Raw genomic sequence first — 19,758 nt, forward strand, 5'->3', positions numbered from 1 at the left:
GGGGGGGGGGGGGGGGGGGGCAGCTCAGTCAGCTGGAGGATGAGTGGATTTCTTTACAGGGGAAGGTAAGAATCTGTCCAACTGATCGTCTGTGTCATGAGTCAGTGTGCGCCGTTGGTAACTGTGGTTCTTTTGTTTTGGCTGTATGGATCCATAAATATAACGTGGACTAAAAGGCTTTTCTTTGCTCTGAACAGAGACAAAGTAAAGGTCTTTTTGACCAACAAAAAACCTTTGTGCCTCCGTTACATAACTAGGTGGTCAGAAACTATTGGCTCAGTGGTTTCAGAGCAAACAGCTGAAATTTCTCTGCTCACTGTTGACTTTTTAACCCTTTCAGGCCCGTCGGTCAGGACACTGGGGGAATCGGTCAGCTTTATTAGCAAATATACTTCAGCTTTTAGTTTCAATCTTGTTGTGTTACCTTCCTGTTTTTAGCTTTCTGGATGTGTTTTTGGAGTCTAGTCCTTCAGCTCATTCAGCAAACGGCTGCTGTGGTTTTTGGTTTTTGTAACTTCTATACTTTTCAAAGAAAATTAACTTAATTTAGAAATGTTCCCCCCACAGAGTTCTCCTCAGTTCCTTCAGAACTTTGTTCTTAGGAATAATCTCTTGTTAGCTTTTAGTTACAGTTCTGTTAGTGTCCTGCTTCTTTCTTTATCATTTTAGGTCTCTGGCTTCTGTATTACCCAGCATGCTTTTCTTTCTTTTGTTTATCCATCATGGCCGCCTCCATTGATCCTAAGTTTTTGTTTTATTTGGTTTTCTGTTGTTAGCTGATTTGTTTCATCCTCCGTGTTAATAAACGGTTGACTTCCTGTTTTATTTTGGTGATCTCATTTCCTGTGGTGGCTCTTGGTGTCGACTGATCGATGTTTCCACTCGTGTCTCATCAGTATTTATACTCCTGTCCTCTCTTTGTCCCTTTTTATTGATGTCTTTCCCAACACAGGGTTTGTCCTTTAATGTTGTCCCCTCCAGCTGTCCCAGATGTTCCGCCCAGTATGGAGGTCACTGGTTTAAACTGGGACGTGTGAAGCTGGGAGAGACGCTCGGATCAATCCGTCTTTCCCACAGAAGCTTTTAAGCTTTTCAGAGCTGCTCAGGTTTTATAAACTGCTGAGAAAAAGAGCTTCAGTCCTCATTTCTCTTCCTCTCCGGCATCTGAAACACAGGAGCTGGTCGTTCTGTCCCACAATGCTTTGCAGCTGCGTCCTTCAGGGTGATGCTGTTCAGATTTACTGGACAGATTTTATTTAAAGAACTGTCAGGTCAGAAGTGAGAGGTTTGTTTTAGTTTTTTAGCTTCTCTGATTTATAGGTGTGTTTATTATTTCATTTAGCAAATGTAATTTACAAATAAAACCTTCATATTCCTGTTTATGAAGAGAGGATTTTGAGTAACTAAATGTGCTTTTGTGCTTCAGACACAGCTTAGATTTCTATATGATGTCATGTTTTTAATGATTTAACTGGACTCTTTGGTTCCTGATTAATTCTTGATCTGATGGAAAACTTTTTGTCTCCTGGAACTTTAATTTGCTTAACGAACAAAGACTTAAGGGACAAGAAGAATCATGTTAGAACCTGAAACACTGACGGGCTTTGACTGTTTGTTCAGGAGGAACCGTGATTCTGGAATCAAACCGGGTCATACAGCTCCTCGGAGCTCCGGTCTTCCCTCGTGTCCCTGTTTACTGAGTTCATCTGTGAGTGATGTCTGTGTGACTCGAAGCATGCGCTGACTCAGTGTCCACCAGCAGTAGCATGTGAGCTCCTGTCTGATGTGTCCCCGAGGACGTCCCGTCTTTTAGTTTGTCCTCTGCGCTGCGGGGACTTTTCTCCCTCCAGGTAGAGGAATGGACCATGAACCTGAGGGGACTGGTTTACTGCAGGGATCAGACATTTTGGATTGACAGCTGTTTGTATTTTTCAGGCACTGTGGTGCAGAGAACCGAGCCGGGCCGAAGAGCTTCGGACCTACGATGGGTAAGTTCCTCCTTCAAACAAGCTGAAATGAAAACAACGTTTCTTGAAGGAATGCATATCACCCACCAAAGATCTCAGGTGATGTGTTAGCTCTCAGAGTTTCTGTGAAACTGACTTTCAGCTGAACTCAGTCTTTTGCGTTTTAGGGTTCCTGCTTTGCTTTGGCGTGGAGAGCTTTAGGTAGTTATCTTCTCTGCTGTTAGTAAAAACAAATAAAAACACACCGTAGCTGTTTGTGCTCTGTCTGCTCGTGTTGCACAAACAGCTGATTGCAGTTTTCCCGCCCTCTGACGCTTATTGACTAATTAGCTGTTTGGGTGACTCGTTGGTGTTGAAACCGTAAATACCTCTGATGTAAAAGCCACGCCCCCTCCTGGGAGGTGTGTGTCACCATTCTGCTCCAAGTCCAGTTTCAGAGGAATCTACAACCTAAAAATATATATATTTAAACTTGAATTAGAGGGAAGTCTGAGGTCCCTTATTTAGTCTCATCACAAATTTGAAAATGTGTTTTCTGTTCTCCAGTTTGTTTAACATAATTATAAACTCATTTGATCTGTTTGGCTCTGATGATTAAATGACTTAATAACGACGCAGATGAATAACCAGCGTGTGAAAGCTGAGTCAGCATGTTTTCCTGTTTAGTTTCTTCTGTTCATATATCTAAACGTTTGGCTCAATCAGGAATGTTGTGGTATGAGTTTAAGTATTTCTAACTTTTAAACTAAAAGTATTTTCCTCATATAAACAGATCTCTTCAGTTCCATTGAAACTGCTTCAGCTGTTCTGTTTTTATTATCTTGTGCTAAATTTAGCTTTTAGCTGCTGTTTGGTTACATTTAGCTGTTTTAGTCATTTTAGTTTTGAGCTAAAGTTTTGCCTCATTTTGTTTTGTTTAATTTTTAAAAGTCTTTCTCACACTGTAACGTCTGCCTCTTCTTCTCCAGTTTCTCCACCAGAACTTTGGCCTTTTTGTCAGCTTATTGAGCTGATGGTTGTTAGTGATATCTGAGTTTCAGGACAAAGATTCTGATCTGAACATAATTTTTATGTTACTGATCAGCTGTTTAATAATCTTTAATCAGCCACTGAGCTGCAGCTTGATAAAACAACAAAAGAAATTCAACTTTTCTGCTCATTTAACTTGTTGTCCTTGCTGTTTGTCTGTCGGTGCAGATTCCTCGCGAGATGAAACAAACAGAAGCCCGGCGGTACAGATGCACAGCTTCAGAGAGTTCGAGCAGGTAAGAAGTTCAGCTTTGATTAAAGCTCTTTGTGATGAAGGTCTGCGGAGTGGAACCGGTTTTCAGGGGGTTTTTAATGTTGAAGAGTCTGTGCTGATGTTTGCTTTCCGCTGCGAGTCGGAGGTGTTCAGGCTTGTTGCTGCTAATTACTACTTAGGTGTGTTTGGGCCGATGATGTGGCAGCTGGAACAAAGCATGAGTCAAAACGTTTCCTCTGCAGAAAATCTCTCCGACACTCTGGGTTCTGCTTCCCGAACAACTCTGTCATGATCCAAAACCAAGCCTCCATCTGAGGCGCAGATTTAAAGGATGAGAAAGAAACACGGAGAGCGCCGGCCTGCAGTTCTTGTAAAGGCTTAGGGGTCCTTTGAAGCAAAAGCTGGCTAAGTTGAGCTGAAAGTCAGAGTTTTGTGGCGTTTTCTTTGTCTCCACGGTAACAGAGGCTGAACTGATCACCGGCTCCAGTGCAGTTCATGACTTCAGGCTTAAAGAAGCTCCAACTGTTCCCAGATCCAAATAATAAATCCGAAACAACATTTAGGTCCTCATAGTAACATTTTAAATTAAAGGCCTCCTTGAGGGAATGCATGTCACCTGCCGCTTCAGAACTTCAGGCTAAACTCATCTAATGATGAGAAATGACAGCGTTGGGGTGGATTTGTGTGGAATAATGTGAGCTCCTGTTCAAGCAGTTAGCACTCAGAGTAAGTGTCATGTATGACTCTCAGCTGCTTCCATGTTTTAAGTTTTAACTCAGTATTTGTTCATTCATGGAGCTGTAACTGTTTTTGTTGCTTAGCTGCGACAGCCTTCTTGAATCAGGTTTTGTCCTAAAGTTCATCAGTTGTAGACGAACTTCAACGATGATTTTCTGATTAGATTCATTTAAATCTGTTCAGTGGTTCATGAGATATTTTGCTGACAGGCAGTCTTTATTAGCACCAACAGTCCCACTGGGTGACGGTGAATTCAAACTGACGGCTCGTGCTGGTTCTGCTCCTTGGACCAGATTTATAGATCGGGTTCAGAAAAACTGGATTGAAGCTCAGTAGTTAGTCTCGGTTCTACCGGGACGTTCAGTGATGATGGTGATGTTGCTTTTCTTTCTTCTGCTGGTGCATGCAGACTTTTAATCAGAGGAAATAAAATTCGGATGAGTTGAATGAATAATTAGAAGCTGGACGAATTCAGCAGAAAAAGATCCATCGAACACGAGAAGCCTGGTTCTGCTTTCTTTGCACGGAACGGGTAATGGGTTCTGGGAGTTCTGCCAGGTGCATTATGGGTCTGATAGAACCGTGGAGATGCAGTTTGTCTGCTGAAGGACAGAGGGCTGGTTCCAATAATATTCAATGAATCTGGAGAGTTTGGGTTGCATCGCAGAAGAAGATGAATTGATGTGAAACCTGAAACTCCTGCAGGAAAACATCAAACTCTGTCAGTCGCACTCTTTAAACGACGCTGCATCAATTACAGCCTGTTTTATTCTGCTGCAGCGTTTTGTTTGAGATCTTCCACACAGATCCCAGATTTATGGGTCCGTTAATCATAAAACCAGTGAGGGTCGGACCTAGTGGACTTGGATCACTGCATCTCCATCATCTTTATTTGATGAATCAAGTTTGATAAATTTATCGAGAAACTGGTTCATTAAAAAGGAAAAAAAGGTCCGATGGAGACGAGCCCAGGTCCCTTTGAGGCTTACTTCCTGCTCTGTGCTCTGTCTGCCTGTCCTATTAGGAGTGCTGTCAGGGAGTGACAGACACAGGTGTGTGGTTACCATCGTGCACAGTCATGTTTGGACTGGGATGTGTTGTGTGTGACTCTCAGCTACTACCACGCCAACTTTTATCTCAGTATCTGTGAAGAGATTCAGCCATTTCTGTGTCTACTATGCTTGATTAGCTGTAATGGCCATCTTGAATGGGATTTTGTGATCAGAAAGTCACATTCCCTCTGCAGCTCTGAGCAGAACTCTGAGGTTCTGGAGCTGGTTCTGGAGCTGGTTCTGGGAGTTTCCCTTTGAAGGTCCCATTGAGGGATGGAGGGATGAGTCTCACACCTAAACACAGGCTTCACATGGAGGGAAACATGGCTGCTGATGTCTGCTTGATCCGCAGTTTCCTGCAGAGCTAAACGTTTAAAGGAGCGTTCCACAGTTTTTTAGACATTTTCCTGTTTTAAAGTGTCAACATGCTGCAGGGGGTCAGCCACAGGGCTTCATTCAGGTCTGTTTTTGTTTCTAACATGAAAATGGAGCCATTATTGAAACTAGCAGTCCTTGAAGGAAATGCTGGGGTTGTCACAAGCAAAAACAAGTGGTGGTGAGCTGTTGGTCGGTCGGTTGGTCGGTTGGTTGGTTGGTTGGTTGGTTGGTTGGTTGGTTGGTTGGTTGGTTGGTTGATTTAAAAACTAATAAACAGATTCTGATCAAATTTTCAGGAAATGTTGGATCCTAAATCCCAAATCCTGACCCTTGACCTGTTAGCACTCAGACTTTCTCTTATGGATGATTCTCGGCTACTTTAGCTCAATATCTGTTGTAGCCATTTTATTCTTTCATGTGACTGATTAGCTGTGGCGGCCATCTTGAATAAGGTTTAAAAGTCAGTGAGATGTAGATTTGATGATTACTTTCTGCCAGTTTTATTAAATCTGTCCAGCGGCTCAGGAGATGTTTTACTAACACATGATCACCCGCCTCCCACGATGGCAGGTGATGATAAACCAGGTGTAATAAGTAACGGACGTTTTTACAGAAACAAACAAGAAACTAAAGAACTAGAATTAAATAGAAAACAGAAAAACTACATCAAAACAGAACTAAAGTCACAAACCAAAAGACAACAGGTGATAATGTTTTTGTCCATGTGTGTCTTTGTCTGTTAGCAAAATATCTCATAAACCACTGGATGGATTTAAATTAAACTTTCAGGAAGTAATCATTGATCATCTACACTAATTAACTTTGGAGTCACTACATTTCAAGATGGCCGCCACAGCAAACTGACCAAACATGTCCATAACTGAGCCAGCTGCACAGATACTGAGTTGAAGTCTGGAGTGGTAGTAGCTGAAAGAGCACTGACAGGGCATCAAAGCAGTGGGTGATAGGCATTCCTTCAAGGACGGCTAGGCCTTTAAATCCTTAAATCCAGGAAGTTGTTTTGATGCAACATGTCTTCTAATTCTGTCTGAAACAAATCCTCTTCAGCCGGTTTCTGTTTCCAGTTCAGCTCCTCGATGTGAATCGTCGGATTTACGGCCTGAAGCTCGTTACGATGGAGTTTGTTAAAGCTCGTTAAGCTTCGCTCTCCTCTGCAGCTTCACATTAAGTTTTGGTCCTTAAAAAGCCTGACTTATTGAATCCAGGTTAACTCTTCGCCTGCTTTTGTCCTCTCCTCCACATGTGTGTCCGTTTAAAGCCTCGGCTCCTCAGAAGGAGAAACGTGAACCTTCCAGAGCAGCGATTGGAGCTGTCAAACATCCCCGCCGTCCAGAGAAGAAAAATCGCCCAATCAAAACTGTCTAAAATGGTCTTTATTAGCTCGGAGCAGAAATTGGAAGCACATGTCTGTCTGTAAACGTGAAATCAAACCGACCACGGAAACACTTAGATTGATAGAAGAAAGGAGGAGGGTTGCGTATAATTTTAGCCGTTAAAACCTCAGGACAAATTAGGGTTGCTAATCTGTTCTAAACGTCTGTCAGAGATGGATTACCGTTAGCAGAGTGGCAGTAATGGACCGGACTCTGAGCAGAACAAACACTCGGTCCTGCAGCCGACAGCAGGTCCGATTAAAGCACAACATCTCGCTTCTTTTATGTCCTGCTGTTGTGGCGTTTGAAAATAGGTCAGGATATCGCGGGGGTGCGTCTGGATTCAGGCCCGAAGCTGTTTTTTTTTTTTTTTTTTCCTGCATTAAAACACCATAAAACCCGGAGTGACTCTGGATTTAAGACAAAGACAACAACAAATGTTCGGTTACCTCACGGATGGCAGAGAATCAGCTCAAAGTTCAGCCAGGCAGCACCATGCTGGATTGTAATTATGGAGTCAGGATGGATTTATGTCCAACCGGAACGAATAAAACAAACAAATAGAAGGAGCAGAAATAAAACTGTTAAATTACTGGTTGTCAGATTGTGTCGCATTGACGTTTTTCACTATGACGACGTCGGGACAGTTGGCGTCCATCTGAATTATGGGTAAACGGATCTGTTCTGAAGGACGTCGTTCCACATTCAGATGAAACATCACAAACCTGAAGCCAGTGTCTGACTGTTGGAGACTAGTTGGTGGCAGTCCCAAACATGTCTCGAAATGTTTGCAGGAGTTCCTAATTCCCTCCCATGAGTCGCAGAGGCTCGTAGGTTTGTCATTTTCTTTCAAAATGGCCACCAAGTTGTTTGAAGCATCTCAACCCTTCTCAGATTTGTTGTGGTCCTCTCAGTCTCGTCATGTTGTCGCAGGCGTCTTGAACCTGTTTCAAACCATTCTCAGTTTAGTTTCCAGAACTTTAAAGTGCTACAGCTCTGTTCTGCCTCCTGATGTGCAGGTGTAAAAACCTGCACACAGGTTTTGTGTATTAGAGGCAGTTGTAGCTGCACAAACACTGTGTTTCAGTCAGAGCTGAAGTGAAATCACTGATTTCTGCTGATGATCCCGGCGGTATGAGGTATTTCCAGCCTTGTGTCCGGTGGATGAGCTGATGAGTGTTAATGGAGGCGCTGACATCAGGAGGATCAGTTTTCACCGCTGCAGCACTCAGACGTCTGCAGATCAATGCTCAGCATCTCAGCTTTCAGCTCCGCCGACCAGCAGGTCCACTTCAGCTCAAACTGAAAAACACTCAGAGAAATGGTCCTCTAACAGCGACCGACTGGGTCACGGTGACGTCAGCTTCCCTCTAAAACCTGTGGTATGAAAACCATTAAGGGCTCACACACAGACGAGGTCTGTCAGGAATCATGGGACGGGGTGACCGGGACAGTTTGTCAACAGAAACAGAAACTCAGTAAAATAAAACTCGATCAACTTTTCTGTAAAACTGTGTCTCTTCAGTTGAATTGATGAAAATATCAAAGAAATGGGAACAGATTGTAAATCTGTTAGGTTGTTCGTTTCGTGTCGACACAACTCTGCGTCACCCCTTCGAGGTTAGGAGTTGTTTTCTGTCTGAATGAGTCAGAGGTCAAAGTTAAAAACGTTCTTCTGAAAATGTTCGGGAACAAGGACTGAAACTAGGAGAAGAAACAGCCAGTCCAAAGAAAAACCTCTGAAAGAGCTGATGATCAGAACCACTTTAAGAGATTAAACTTATAGAAATCAGGGCTGGATCAGAACCGTTTCAAGACCAAGCACAAACACGAGATAACGTTTTCTAAACTAATTATTATAAGGTTAATTTGAGAGCTTATTTACACAGATGATGTTCATTTCAAACTAAAAAAGGTCTTTTGGTTAATGAATTTGGTATTGTTGTGCTCCCATGATGCATTCTGTTTATAAAGGTGAATAAAAGCACAGAAAGCCTGGATGTCAGGAAGTGTTGAGCCTGTTGTGCGGTACAGAATAATTCCTGAAATCTTCTGCAGGATGCAGACATTTTGAAGACGTGTCTCAGGCATGTCTCAGACGTGTCTCACGCATGTTTCAGACGTGATGCAGACATGTTACAGGTATGACGCACCTGTAGCAGGTTAGCAGCCTTCCTGAGGATCCGTCAGCACTTTAAAGCACTCTCAGTTTCTTTTTATTTTGAATCCAGACCTTAAATAAAAGCTGTGATTCTTGCATCCACCCAGCTGAAACCACATCACGTCAGCAGTGATTTGTAATGTCTGCAGAGGATTTTTATTAAGCGTCTTATTCCACCTTGTGCCGCTCCAGCGCCACCATCTGGACATAAAGTTAAATCAAACCGTTAATTGATTCCAGGAGAGAGCAATAAATTCACACCGGTCTTCATCGGGTCAGAGCAGACATGTTGATTTGATCACAGCGTCGGTCATGGATGATAATTGTTAAGTTGAAGTTCTGTAATCTGCTCCCTGTAGTCCCACCGACAGACAGACAAACGTTTGGATTATTTCTCAGCAACTTTTCAGTTTTTATGACCTTCAGCAGCTCCAACAAAGACAGACACATGGATTTTAAACGTCTTCATTTAGGAGTCAAATCAAGATAAAATCTATGTGTCCTCTCCTGAGCTCATGAATCTCCAGGAACCAGTTAGAAAAGAAAAAGGTTCTGATGATTCAGTCGTGGGTTTAGCCTTCAGAGAAACAGGAGGAGTCACCAATCATAGCAGCTCCTTCAGGACTGTAAATAAATCTGTGATTGCATCTTTAAAACACCAAAACTGAACTGGTTTATTCACGGTAACGCACAAGAATCAGAGCAGGGAAATAAAAAAACAAACAGAAGAAAGTTTAGGTGGGATTGTGACGTTCTTTCTGCAGAACAACCAAAAATGAACATTTCTCATAAATGTGCATTTCCACAGCTGCTGCAGCCAATCACACAGATTTAATATTAATATTATTATTCAAACACCTTTTATAAAACTAGAATGGTGGTAAAAACAGATTTTTCATTAGGTGGTTTATTAATTCAACAAACAAAATACATCTAAAGCAACTTTCAGGTTTTACTTTTTAAATTCTGTATTTCTGGATTTTCTCTCAGAATATTCAGAGTCCTCCCGGGCATCACAAACCCATCTCAAACTCGTCTCAAACCCATCTCAAACTCATCTCAAACTCGTCTCAAACTCATCTCAAACTCGTCTCAAACCCATCTCAAACTCATCTCAAACTCGTCTCAAACTCATCATAAACTCGTCTCAGGTCCTGTAATTAAACTCCTTATATACCCAACTGGAAGAAGTCCCTAAAAGCAGTGTTAGTTATATATATTACTCTTTAAATTCAGGCCCCTCCTGCCTCATTTCTTCTTCTGTGGTACCTGTTTTGTATGAACTTCCTGTTGGAGAAGAACTGCAGCAGGTATCATCTTTTCTTCTGTTACTGTCAGATTAAACGGGGATGATTTCTCTCCAGAAGTCCTCGGAGCGTGACGCTGGAAACCAGCCGTGGTTCAACGCTGGAACCGTTTTAATATGGGCCCAGATGTTCCACAAATCAGGTCAAACTCGGTGTGCAGAAAGACCAAAATACACAAACATTCAACCACGATGGCAAAAAGTTGGACAGATGTGTCTGTTTAAGCAGCTGAAAAGCTGCTGATGTGACATGTTTTCATCTTGTCGTTAAGAGAAAATCATTAAATCATTAAGTTTTCGGAGTTTCACCACCGTCAGTCGGCTTGTTGTTGCAGCTGATCGGTGTCTTTGTGGGATTTAAACAATCTCTTTTTCTTTCAGAAACATTCTCTACGTGCGTCTCCGTTATTCCTTTTTTACATAAAAGGTTGTGAAACAGAGACATGTGTGGAGCAGACCTTTGTTTTTCCTCACATACCAGAGAAAACTCACCCACTTGTGAGAGAAAAACAATGTATTTTTTTTTTAATAAAAATCCCTAACTTGGCCCGGGTTTTTCACAGCCATGTGTCATCACTTATTTCCAGCGTTTGGTTCCTGGAATCGACACGCTGGGGTGAAGTGATGAAACTGAGGCAGGTGCTTTTTGGGGAAAACTCTGTTTTATCTGGGCTTGGAGGAGCTGTGAGATGAGGTCATCGTTCTTTTTGACATCCTGTAATGAAGTCAAAAAGCTCTTCGTCACTCTGAGGACTTCAGCGTGTTTTTTTCCTTGTTTTCCGAGGTGGAGCTGAAGGCGCAGCTCACCTGGATCACCTGTTTCAGCAGATATCTGTCAAGAAGTGGTGTGAGCATGGCAAACCCAATCCGCAGACTCATAATTGATAAACAAAAAAGGTTTATTTTTAAATAACAAAACTGAAAACAAAAGCTGTCGTGGCAGCAAAACTAACTATAACAAAAATCCCAATATGATACGGCAAGACAAGGCAAGGAGGAACCGTGGACAAAAAACAACAACCAACACCTAACAAACAACAATGAATCGGCAGGGAGGTGGAGAGGAAGACCAAGTTTTTAATCAGAGGGTGATGAGGAGAAGTGGGAACAGGTGTGTGATTAGGAGTGAAGACAGCTGGAGATGGGTGTGACAGGTAACCAGAAAACTACTGAGCAGAGGACAGGTGAATGATGACAACACAGAACCAAAGCATAAAGAAGACAAAACAATATCAAGACAAGGACAAAAAACAGCAAATACAAGAAAACCCTAAATCAAAACAGAACAAAACCCAGACACATGACAATATCAGCTCATTCATGGAGGAAAACGTGTCGCTCAGTTGTTTCTGTCTGAAACGGAGCCTTTTTAAAAACATATCAGGACGTTTTTCTCTCTCTGGCTCGAGTGTCTCCTCCACCCTGGGAAAATATTTTCTTTTGCCAGAGAAACTTTAGTACTGAACCATCACATTTACCCACGATGGGCGAGGCTGCGTTACATCATTACTGCTTTAGTTTCCTGTAAAAAAACAAAACAAAACTGCCGAACGTCGATCCGACATTTATTCAGGCAAACCTTTTTCTGTCCTGCAGCTCAAAACAAAACAACATCAGACACCTTTTAAGCTTTTAAAATAAGTAACGTTTACTGTAATTGTCAAAGAATTATGCTGTAAATAAATTCAGACACGTTGTCCTTGCAGTAAGGCATATCGCCCGCCGCCATTCACACCAAAGATTATCTTCTGGTGAAAAACGTTGGACTTACAGCCACTTCAGTCAAACCTGGATGTTAACGCTTAGCCACGATCTTCCCGCAAGGTGTCATGTGATGAGTTAGGGGTCAGAGTGTGATGGGGATGACTCTCAGCTACTACCACACAGCTGTTATTGTGTCAGCAAAGGTCGATTATCTGTGGCGACCATCTTGAATCAGGTTCATGCATCGATTTTTATCAGAGAGTTCATCTTTATTTAAAACCTTCCTGTGCAGTCCAGTGGGACTGTGGGAGATATGCTACTGTTTTCTGTATTTTACTTTTAATTTACACTAAATCATGGTACGTAGTTTTTATTTGTGCGTTCATTTCCTTTAAACTCTCTCAACACGTCTTACTTCTCACCAGGAAAAAAAACAAACTGAATCTGAAGCGTTCGAGGCCTCAAACAAAGCAGATTGTTATTGTTGCTCTTTAAAACGTTCACAACAGATGCATTGTGGGAAAAAAAAGAAGAAAATCCTCCAGCGGTGGACAGTTAAATTGTGGAAAGTGGAGCTTTTTAGAGATAGCAGCAGCTTTCTTCAAGTTGCAGACGTTTGGCAGGTAACTAACGAGCCCAAAAGGCTGAGTAATGCCGAGAGTAAATACCAAACCAATTACTGCTAACGAGGCCTTAATTGGAGCCAGATGAACATTTATTGAATTTGTCAGAGTAAGGTAGAGAGAGGATGGTTAATGAAGTGCAGCCGAAGCTCAGCTGCGTAATTCACCTGGCAGTGGCGCCATGTTTTCTTTTCTCTGTGGTTTAAACGGCACGGGAAGTTTTTAAAGAACAAGTCCAAAGTTAGATCTTCTATTTGCTTTAAACTTCGGTCCAACAGAAAGAAGAGACGTTGTTGCTCCTCGAACAGAATAGTTTTTGTTCCTCTAAAATAAAAACCAGCTCCAGCGTTCCCTTGACTTAAACCACAGATTGTCCCAGAGTCGCCTCACAGAAAGACCCTGTGTGTCTCTCAGGCAGGACATTTTACACACAAACACATTCTGCTCAGCTGCTTCACATTAGTGAGGATCTTCTGTGTTTGTGTGTAAAGCTGTATTCTTGGCCGTGTTGCCCACACCGTACCCACCTGTGTTTCCACCTCGGGTTTAAACAGCCCACAGATGTTCTTGATCACGTTCTAAACTGAAGCAACAACACAGCGAGCCTCTGCGACTCGTCAGGAAACTGTTTGGGGACATTTTGGAGACTCCCTCAGTTCTCGTCTCCAGAGAGACACTGGCTTCAGTCTCCATCCTGCTGTGCCTGTCCACAGTCCATCAAAAACACAAGAACCTTGCTGTCCTCTCGTGTCCTTAAGGAAACCATTGCCTTAGTTATATTTTCTAGATGCTTTTATCCAGACTGTTTACAAATAAAGAAGTTTTAACTTGTGTAATTATACTTTGACACCGGGCAGAAAGACCCGTCCACCGCTCCACATGAGAGTAATGTTTGCTCCGATATGAAAACACTCGTATGAGTCATATTCAAGGACCGTTCCGCCGTCCAACATGGTGTAACTTCACACACAGAGAGGACAAACCCAGGACGCAGAAGCCAAAGCAAACTGGCGTGATCTTCGCCCTGATTCATTCCTCCTCTGCCTCTTTCCCCACATCCATCTCCTCCCTCCGTCACATCAGTCAATCCTCTGGGTGACCTCGTTTCTCGCCCTCCTCCTCCTCTTCGTCTCATTATCCAGTCGCTCTTCGTCCTGCCAGCTGATGGTTCAGTGCAGCGAGGCCCTCGGGCTCTGCTGAGCGTCCCTTTGATTTCTGTCCACAGACAACTGAAAGGAGGGCGCAGGTCCAGTTCCCACTGGATCTGATGTGGTCCTACATCTGGTCTGCATGAGTCAGTCCAGCTGAGCCTCAGTCTGGACATCCACTGGTCACACTGATGAAGGACGTGTCTTGACCTGCATCTTCTTCATGCAGCTCTCTCTGTGTGTTTTCATAAATATTTCAGGGATTTAAAGAAACGGAGCCACGTGTTTCTGATGTTACAGAATAAAACTCCAAGTCCAGCTGAACTCTGATTTACAGTCATGGTTAGATTCTTTGACAGATCGTATTTTGCTGCTGGTTATTAAATAAAATCTGTGACCCAGGAGAAAACGGTAGCAGAGACTTGAGATCAGGTCTTTGCCTGACTTGTGGAAACGTTGGTAAAAACATGACAATAACACCAACAGCCTCAACAACAATTAGATGGGATATATAATCCCTTCAGTGAGTTCTGGGTCTCCTCCAAGGAGAAACAACCTCCAGGAGATACTTTAATCAGACGTCTGGACCTCCTCAGCTGACTCCTTTCCACGAGGAGGAGCAGCAGCTCTCCTCCCAGCTGCCCCCAGATGATGGAGCTCCTCACCTCATATCTAAGCCTGGGCCCAGCCGCCCTACAGTGGACCTGGATCCAGGACTGGACTCTCTCTGTCCTGATCCAAACCTCCTGACCACAGGCGAGGTGAGGGTTGCCTTCTTCACCACAACAAACCAGAGCAAACGTCCAAATTTAAAAAAGAAATAAAGCCGGTAGAGTTCAGCTGTTTGGATCAGGCGTTCATGCAGTTACCTCATAAGTCCTTATAATAATGTTTGCATCAGTTTTAATTTCCTGTGCATAAATCCTGAACCAGAGTTAGTTTTTAACACCGGAGTCTCCGCTGTAACGGCGCCATCTCTTGGGCAAACTATGAACGGCAAACTCGTAAGAAACGGCAGCAGAAAGAACTAAAACTATAGATGTTAAAATATTTTTCTGACGTGCAGATTTAAGTTTATAAACTCCCCTAAATTCAGACTCATTTTGTTTCTGTTTCATTCAGAAACGTGGCGCTGCAGGCAGCACTTCCTCTGCTGTCTGTTTAGGGAAGAAACCCTTAAAAAACAGAGAAAGAAAGCGAGTGACCCGCTCACTTTGTTCTGACGCTCTGAGTTTGTTTGTTTTTTCAGATCTGCCTGCTTTCTTTCTGCTCATGTGGCAGAACCTGAACTTCAGGGAGGGATCGAGTTACAGAACCTCCTGGAGAAAGAAGTGGCCTGTTTGGGAGGTTCGGCCATGACAGTTGGTTGGGTTTGGGGCGAACTCGATACCATAATTTAGATCTGCCATAAACACACGGAATGAGACACAGACGTAAGCTTTGTGCAGAAAACAATGGAAAACCAGGGCTACAAAAGGCTCGGCCCCAGTCCTAAAATGAAACCATGTTCCTATGATTACATGTAATGTGTTTATCATTGCTTACACAAACTGATGGAAGGTATTTGCTCGGCCTTGCGTGTGCACGGAGCTGAGGTTTGAGTTTCTGCAGGGGAATGCTGTTTACACGTGCAGATTGTACCCACTCCTTCTGGTTTCCTCTCTGAAGATAAATGAATTCTCATAAATATTGAATTCATGCCGTCTGGGCGTTCCCTCTGCATGCGTTCATTATCCAATGTGTACACATGTTGACGTCCGCTGATTAGCTCTGGCATCGCAGCCGAGTGGAAGAGTTAAGGAAGATTAGCTTAGCAGGATGGTTTCCTGTCAGATCTGCAGAAACGAAGCGTTTCCACGCTGAGGGCCAGCACTCAGCAAACACATGTCGAGCCTGAGAGATGTTTTGACAGTTTGGACGCAACTTTTCTGTCCAGCAGCCAAACAGCGAGGCTGAAGGCAGTCAGATTTATTTTAGGACGCCTTGAACAGCCACTAGATGTTTGTTGGAGTGAAGCTGATTGTTGGAAATGAAGCATCAGAAACTCTGTCTTGGTTCGTTTTGTTTTGTTGTGAAGTTATTAAGTGCTGACAGCTCTTCAAGGCCTTTGGGTGAAGTAAGAATCGAATAAAATTGGATTTTAATTGGAGGTGTTTTCTTTTGCTCTCCATCACTTTAAGATGTCTCCTGAGAAGTAATGCTGGATAAATAACGTTTAGCTCTAAACTTCTGTTCTCTCCAGCCTTTTGTCTTTTTGTCCACCAGCCATCCTCTCAGGCCCATCGAAATTAGGTCATTTCCTGTCTGGCTGAGCCTTGAGCCTCACACCTCCGGCTAAGGAGGATCGGGGGAGGATGGAGGGATGAAGGGAACGCTATGTGTCGGATCTGAATCGAGGGAAAGCTGTTTGTTGGCTCTGGTTTCAGATGTTTTTGGTGTCTGTGCGTCGTCTTGGCAGAACGCAGCTTCGTTAATTCTGCGATACACATGTGGGTGAAAAGTTAGGCGGTCTGCGGGGAACCTGTATGTATATGAAGACACCTAATAGCCTTGGCAGAGAGCCTGCAGGCCCTGAATCTTCTCACTGACCCGGCGGCAGCAGGCTGACAGGGGTTCCTCCCCTGCAGCTCGGTCGTCGCAGCGTTTGAGTCCTGGGAGCCTCCTGAGTCCAGGTCCTGCTCCAACGCTCTCTGGGAGTATCACCGGCTGGGGCTTCGAGCTCCAGGCTCCGGGCCATCCGTCACAGCCCGAGCACACTTCCGGGGGTCGGGTATCTCAGACGGCCCGGGTCAGGAGGGGGCTCCCGCTGTCCCGGAGTCGGTTCCAGCTTTTCAAATTCACCGGTCCACTGAACCTGTCCAGCTTGGCAGAAATGGATCTTTGAAGGCTCACTGTGTGATATAAAATACTAGTTTGGTAAGAACGGATCAGCCTTTCTTGTTATTGGCCCCAGATGGCCTTTTACTCAGGCGTCCGGGATAAATGAGCCTCTTATGAAGCATTTATGATTCCATCATCCCTAAAAAAAAAAAAAAAAAATATGGCATCAGCTGCGGTTTGAGAAAAGACTGGAAACTCCCCTCAGACTTGGAACAAGCAGAAAACTGTTTATCCAGAAACACAAAGACATCGTCAAGCTTTAATTTGGGCTTTTTTTAGATCAACTTCCTGTTTAACGTGAACAAAAACAAAACAAAGGTTTTAATTTGGACAGTCCAGCAGTGTTTCTAACCTGAGAGGCTCTAATTACCACCTGTTTGAAAGGAAACTTGGTGATTTGTGGTTTAATAATGGATGGGAAGCTGGTACTCAGCTGCTGCCACATCTGGGAGCCATTCCAGAGAGGGAAAAGAGTGAGGAGGAGACGGCGTTTAGCCTCAGATATCCTCCACTTCCTGTTATGTCTTCTGTCAATAACAGAGAGACACGTTTAAACGGCTGCTCTTCACTTCTCGTTCCCATAAAACTTTGAGAAACTGTCATCAGAGCTCAGGATGACGTCTGTTGGTCCAAATAACAAAGTATTCAACATTAAAAATAAAAAAATAATTTTTTTTATAGGTTTTTAACAAATAAGGATTGAAAATCTGCAAAGAAGACAACAAAAAATGCAGGTCTGAAATTAAATCCAGGGACACTTCCATGGACAGGTAGTCCAAAACGGAAAATTGGGGACGTCTGATCACCCTACCCAATACAGTAAAAGTAAACTGCATGTCTTAGAGTGGGCTTTTATTGTGGCGGTCCTCTGCAGGAGTCTTGCTGTCTGATTAGCAGCCTCAGGTACGCCTCACCTGGGAGGCGGAGGAGGTGCTCACAGGTTTACACAAATCTGTCGACAATATTTGAGAGAAAGAGGCTCAGATCGTTGAGTTCAGCTCAGGAAATATTATATTTTTTATTAGTGTAGTTTTCACACAGAGACTGTTTGTCCGAGGCTTACTTTTTACTCTGTGGTTCTGCCTGACTCAGCAGATTCTCCTTAGTTGTGTTATCCCACAGGTCCTGTAGCATCTGAAGAATTTTATCCTGCAGGAAAAATTAAGAAATTAATCTTTAAACTTCAAAATAATCTAGAAGACAAACAGGAAGACGTTTTAACCTGGAGTTTTAAAATAAAGCTTGTGGATACTCCTAAAATTAAAGTTTGGAAAAAAAAAGAAAATGATGTTAATGTTTTTTATCTAGTCAATAATAGAAAGATTCTGCTTAATTTTTGAATATATAAATAAATAATTTGATGCATAATTAAATAAAACACAAAATATAAGAATATAAACATTTTAAATAAACTTTTAAACGATCAGCTTCTTATAAGGTGGAGCTTTTCTGTATTTTTGTTTGGAGAAATTCAGTTATTTGAATTTAAATTTAAACAAAGAAAAGTGTTGAAATGTTTAACATGGACAGAGTTTAATATTTTGGGTTTGAAAGAGAAAAGCAGCTGACTTCATCAGTTCACCTGTTTATTAAAAGCTCTGATTTATTCATGCAAATGAACTAATTGAGAACAAATGTGTGAGTTTTACGCTTGTGCAGCTGGTTCTCCGTCTTTCAGCAGCATTTAACCTAAAACAATCTGCTGGATTTCAGTTTTTCTTCAGGATGAAAACCCTGCAGCGTCCGTCAGACCTGCAGATGTTATCTGGTTTCTTATTGAAATGAGCTCCGGGGCGTATTTTTAGTCATGATGTAATCAGGTTTTTTGTCGAGCTGTGGACCGTGGCAGCATAATAAACACAATCAGACGTTCCCCCTGCAGGACTGCATTAGTGGGCTTGGCAGTGCCATGGAGCGGGTCTGGAAAATGTCGAGCTCGCTGGCATCTAGCAGCTCCTGTTACCGGCAGAGAGGGAAAACTCCCGTCGCTCTGCCAGTCCTCAACACACGCTCAGATTCTCACATGCAAAGCCCAAATTACTGCCTTTTAAAGCTCTGCTCGCAGAAACAAAGCCCAGGATGGAGGATGGTAGCTGTCGTCTGTGGAAACAAAACACATCCTAACCCTTAACTGGATCCTCTTTTATCCTTTAATATTCAAGCTCTGAGTTTTCTCCGGAATAATCACACACGGTGGGGTGAAGAGCCTGGAAAAATGCTCTCATTTTCCCGTTTTCTCCCTGTTCTGTAAGGCTTCGGAGAAGTCCCTCAGAATTAGGCTGATTTCATTTCTGTCTCTGCGTGACCTCGGGATGAGCTCTCCCCTGCAGCTCTTGGCAGCCGGAGGTGGATTTTCAGGTTTCGGTGTCCATGCTGCTTTCGTGAAGAACTCCTCTGATTGATTTTTAGTCGTGTGAACGTGTGCGTGAGGGTTTCCACTGACATGACTCCTCAGCTCGTAGAACCTGAGCCCTGAAACTGCTGACAGCCCGATCGAAGCGTGAAGAACCTGCGAGCTTCGGCTCCTCAGACTGTTAGGAACAGATGGTTTCTGCTTTGATTATTGCTTAATGACAAACAGAAAACAACAAACACTCACTAAAGTCCTTATCTGCTGAGAAAAGATCTTTTTCATTAAAACTCAGCAGCAACCAAGACCTGCAGATGAGAAGATGAGTTGTGTCTTATTGCAGGTTTAGGAGGATCAGTGAACTGAATCTGTTCTTTTTTGGAGGAACTCATGCTTATGACTTTTTATAGAAAATGATTTCAGCTCCTCAGTCAGTCAGACAGTCAGTTTGTCCTACAGTCAGTCAGTCCTTCAGTCCGTCCTGTAGGACCCGTCCTTCAGCTCTGGATCGTCTCATCTTCACCTCCAGCCTCACGTTCCTCCCTGACAGCTGTCGGCCGGCAGTGTCTTTAAATATCTGCTGACCTGCAGAGATGTTTGGGTCCTGGGAGTTCTGGTGGAGCTTCAGCGCCTCCCTGTGGAGGGAGACTGTATGTACAGAAACCTCCACCCAGCCCTGACCCAGCAGCTGTACAACCTTCTTCAGCAGCTGTACAACCTCCTTCAGCAGCTGTAGAACCTCCTTCAGCAGCTGTAGAACCTCCTTCAGCAGCTGTAGAACCTCCTTCAGCAGCTGAGCCTCCTTCAGCAGCTG

The 19,758-nt window shown here is 43.3% G+C and overlaps 2 protein-coding genes across 8 annotated transcripts in view; both read left to right on the top strand.

Annotated features, from left to right (window-relative positions):
- Positions 1 to 19,758, top strand: part of LOC108247555 (zinc finger protein 2 homolog) — a 461,981-nt gene that overhangs the window by 221,583 nt on the left and 220,640 nt on the right. The gene's annotated exons all lie outside the window — the stretch shown is intronic.
- Positions 1 to 19,758, top strand: part of LOC108247550 (phosphodiesterase 4D interacting protein) — a 51,173-nt gene that overhangs the window by 3,479 nt on the left and 27,936 nt on the right. The window contains exons 1-3 of one of the 3 annotated variants that reach the window (XM_025010476.2): positions 7 to 65; positions 1,936 to 1,988; positions 3,165 to 3,232. In XM_025010476.2, the coding sequence (XP_024866244.1) occupies positions 40 to 65; positions 1,936 to 1,988; positions 3,165 to 3,232 (147 nt within the window). In that variant the 5' untranslated portion in view covers positions 7 to 39. Of the gene's footprint in view, positions 1 to 6; positions 66 to 1,733; positions 1,851 to 1,935; positions 1,989 to 3,164; positions 3,233 to 19,758 lie in introns of those variants that run through there. The other 2 variants (XM_025010479.2, XM_025010478.2) reach the window with 2 other exon arrangements.

This window comes from Kryptolebias marmoratus, linkage group LG18 (genome assembly GCF_001649575.2).
Source record: "Kryptolebias marmoratus isolate JLee-2015 linkage group LG18, ASM164957v2, whole genome shotgun sequence".
NCBI lineage: Eukaryota > Metazoa > Chordata > Actinopteri > Cyprinodontiformes > Rivulidae > Kryptolebias > Kryptolebias marmoratus.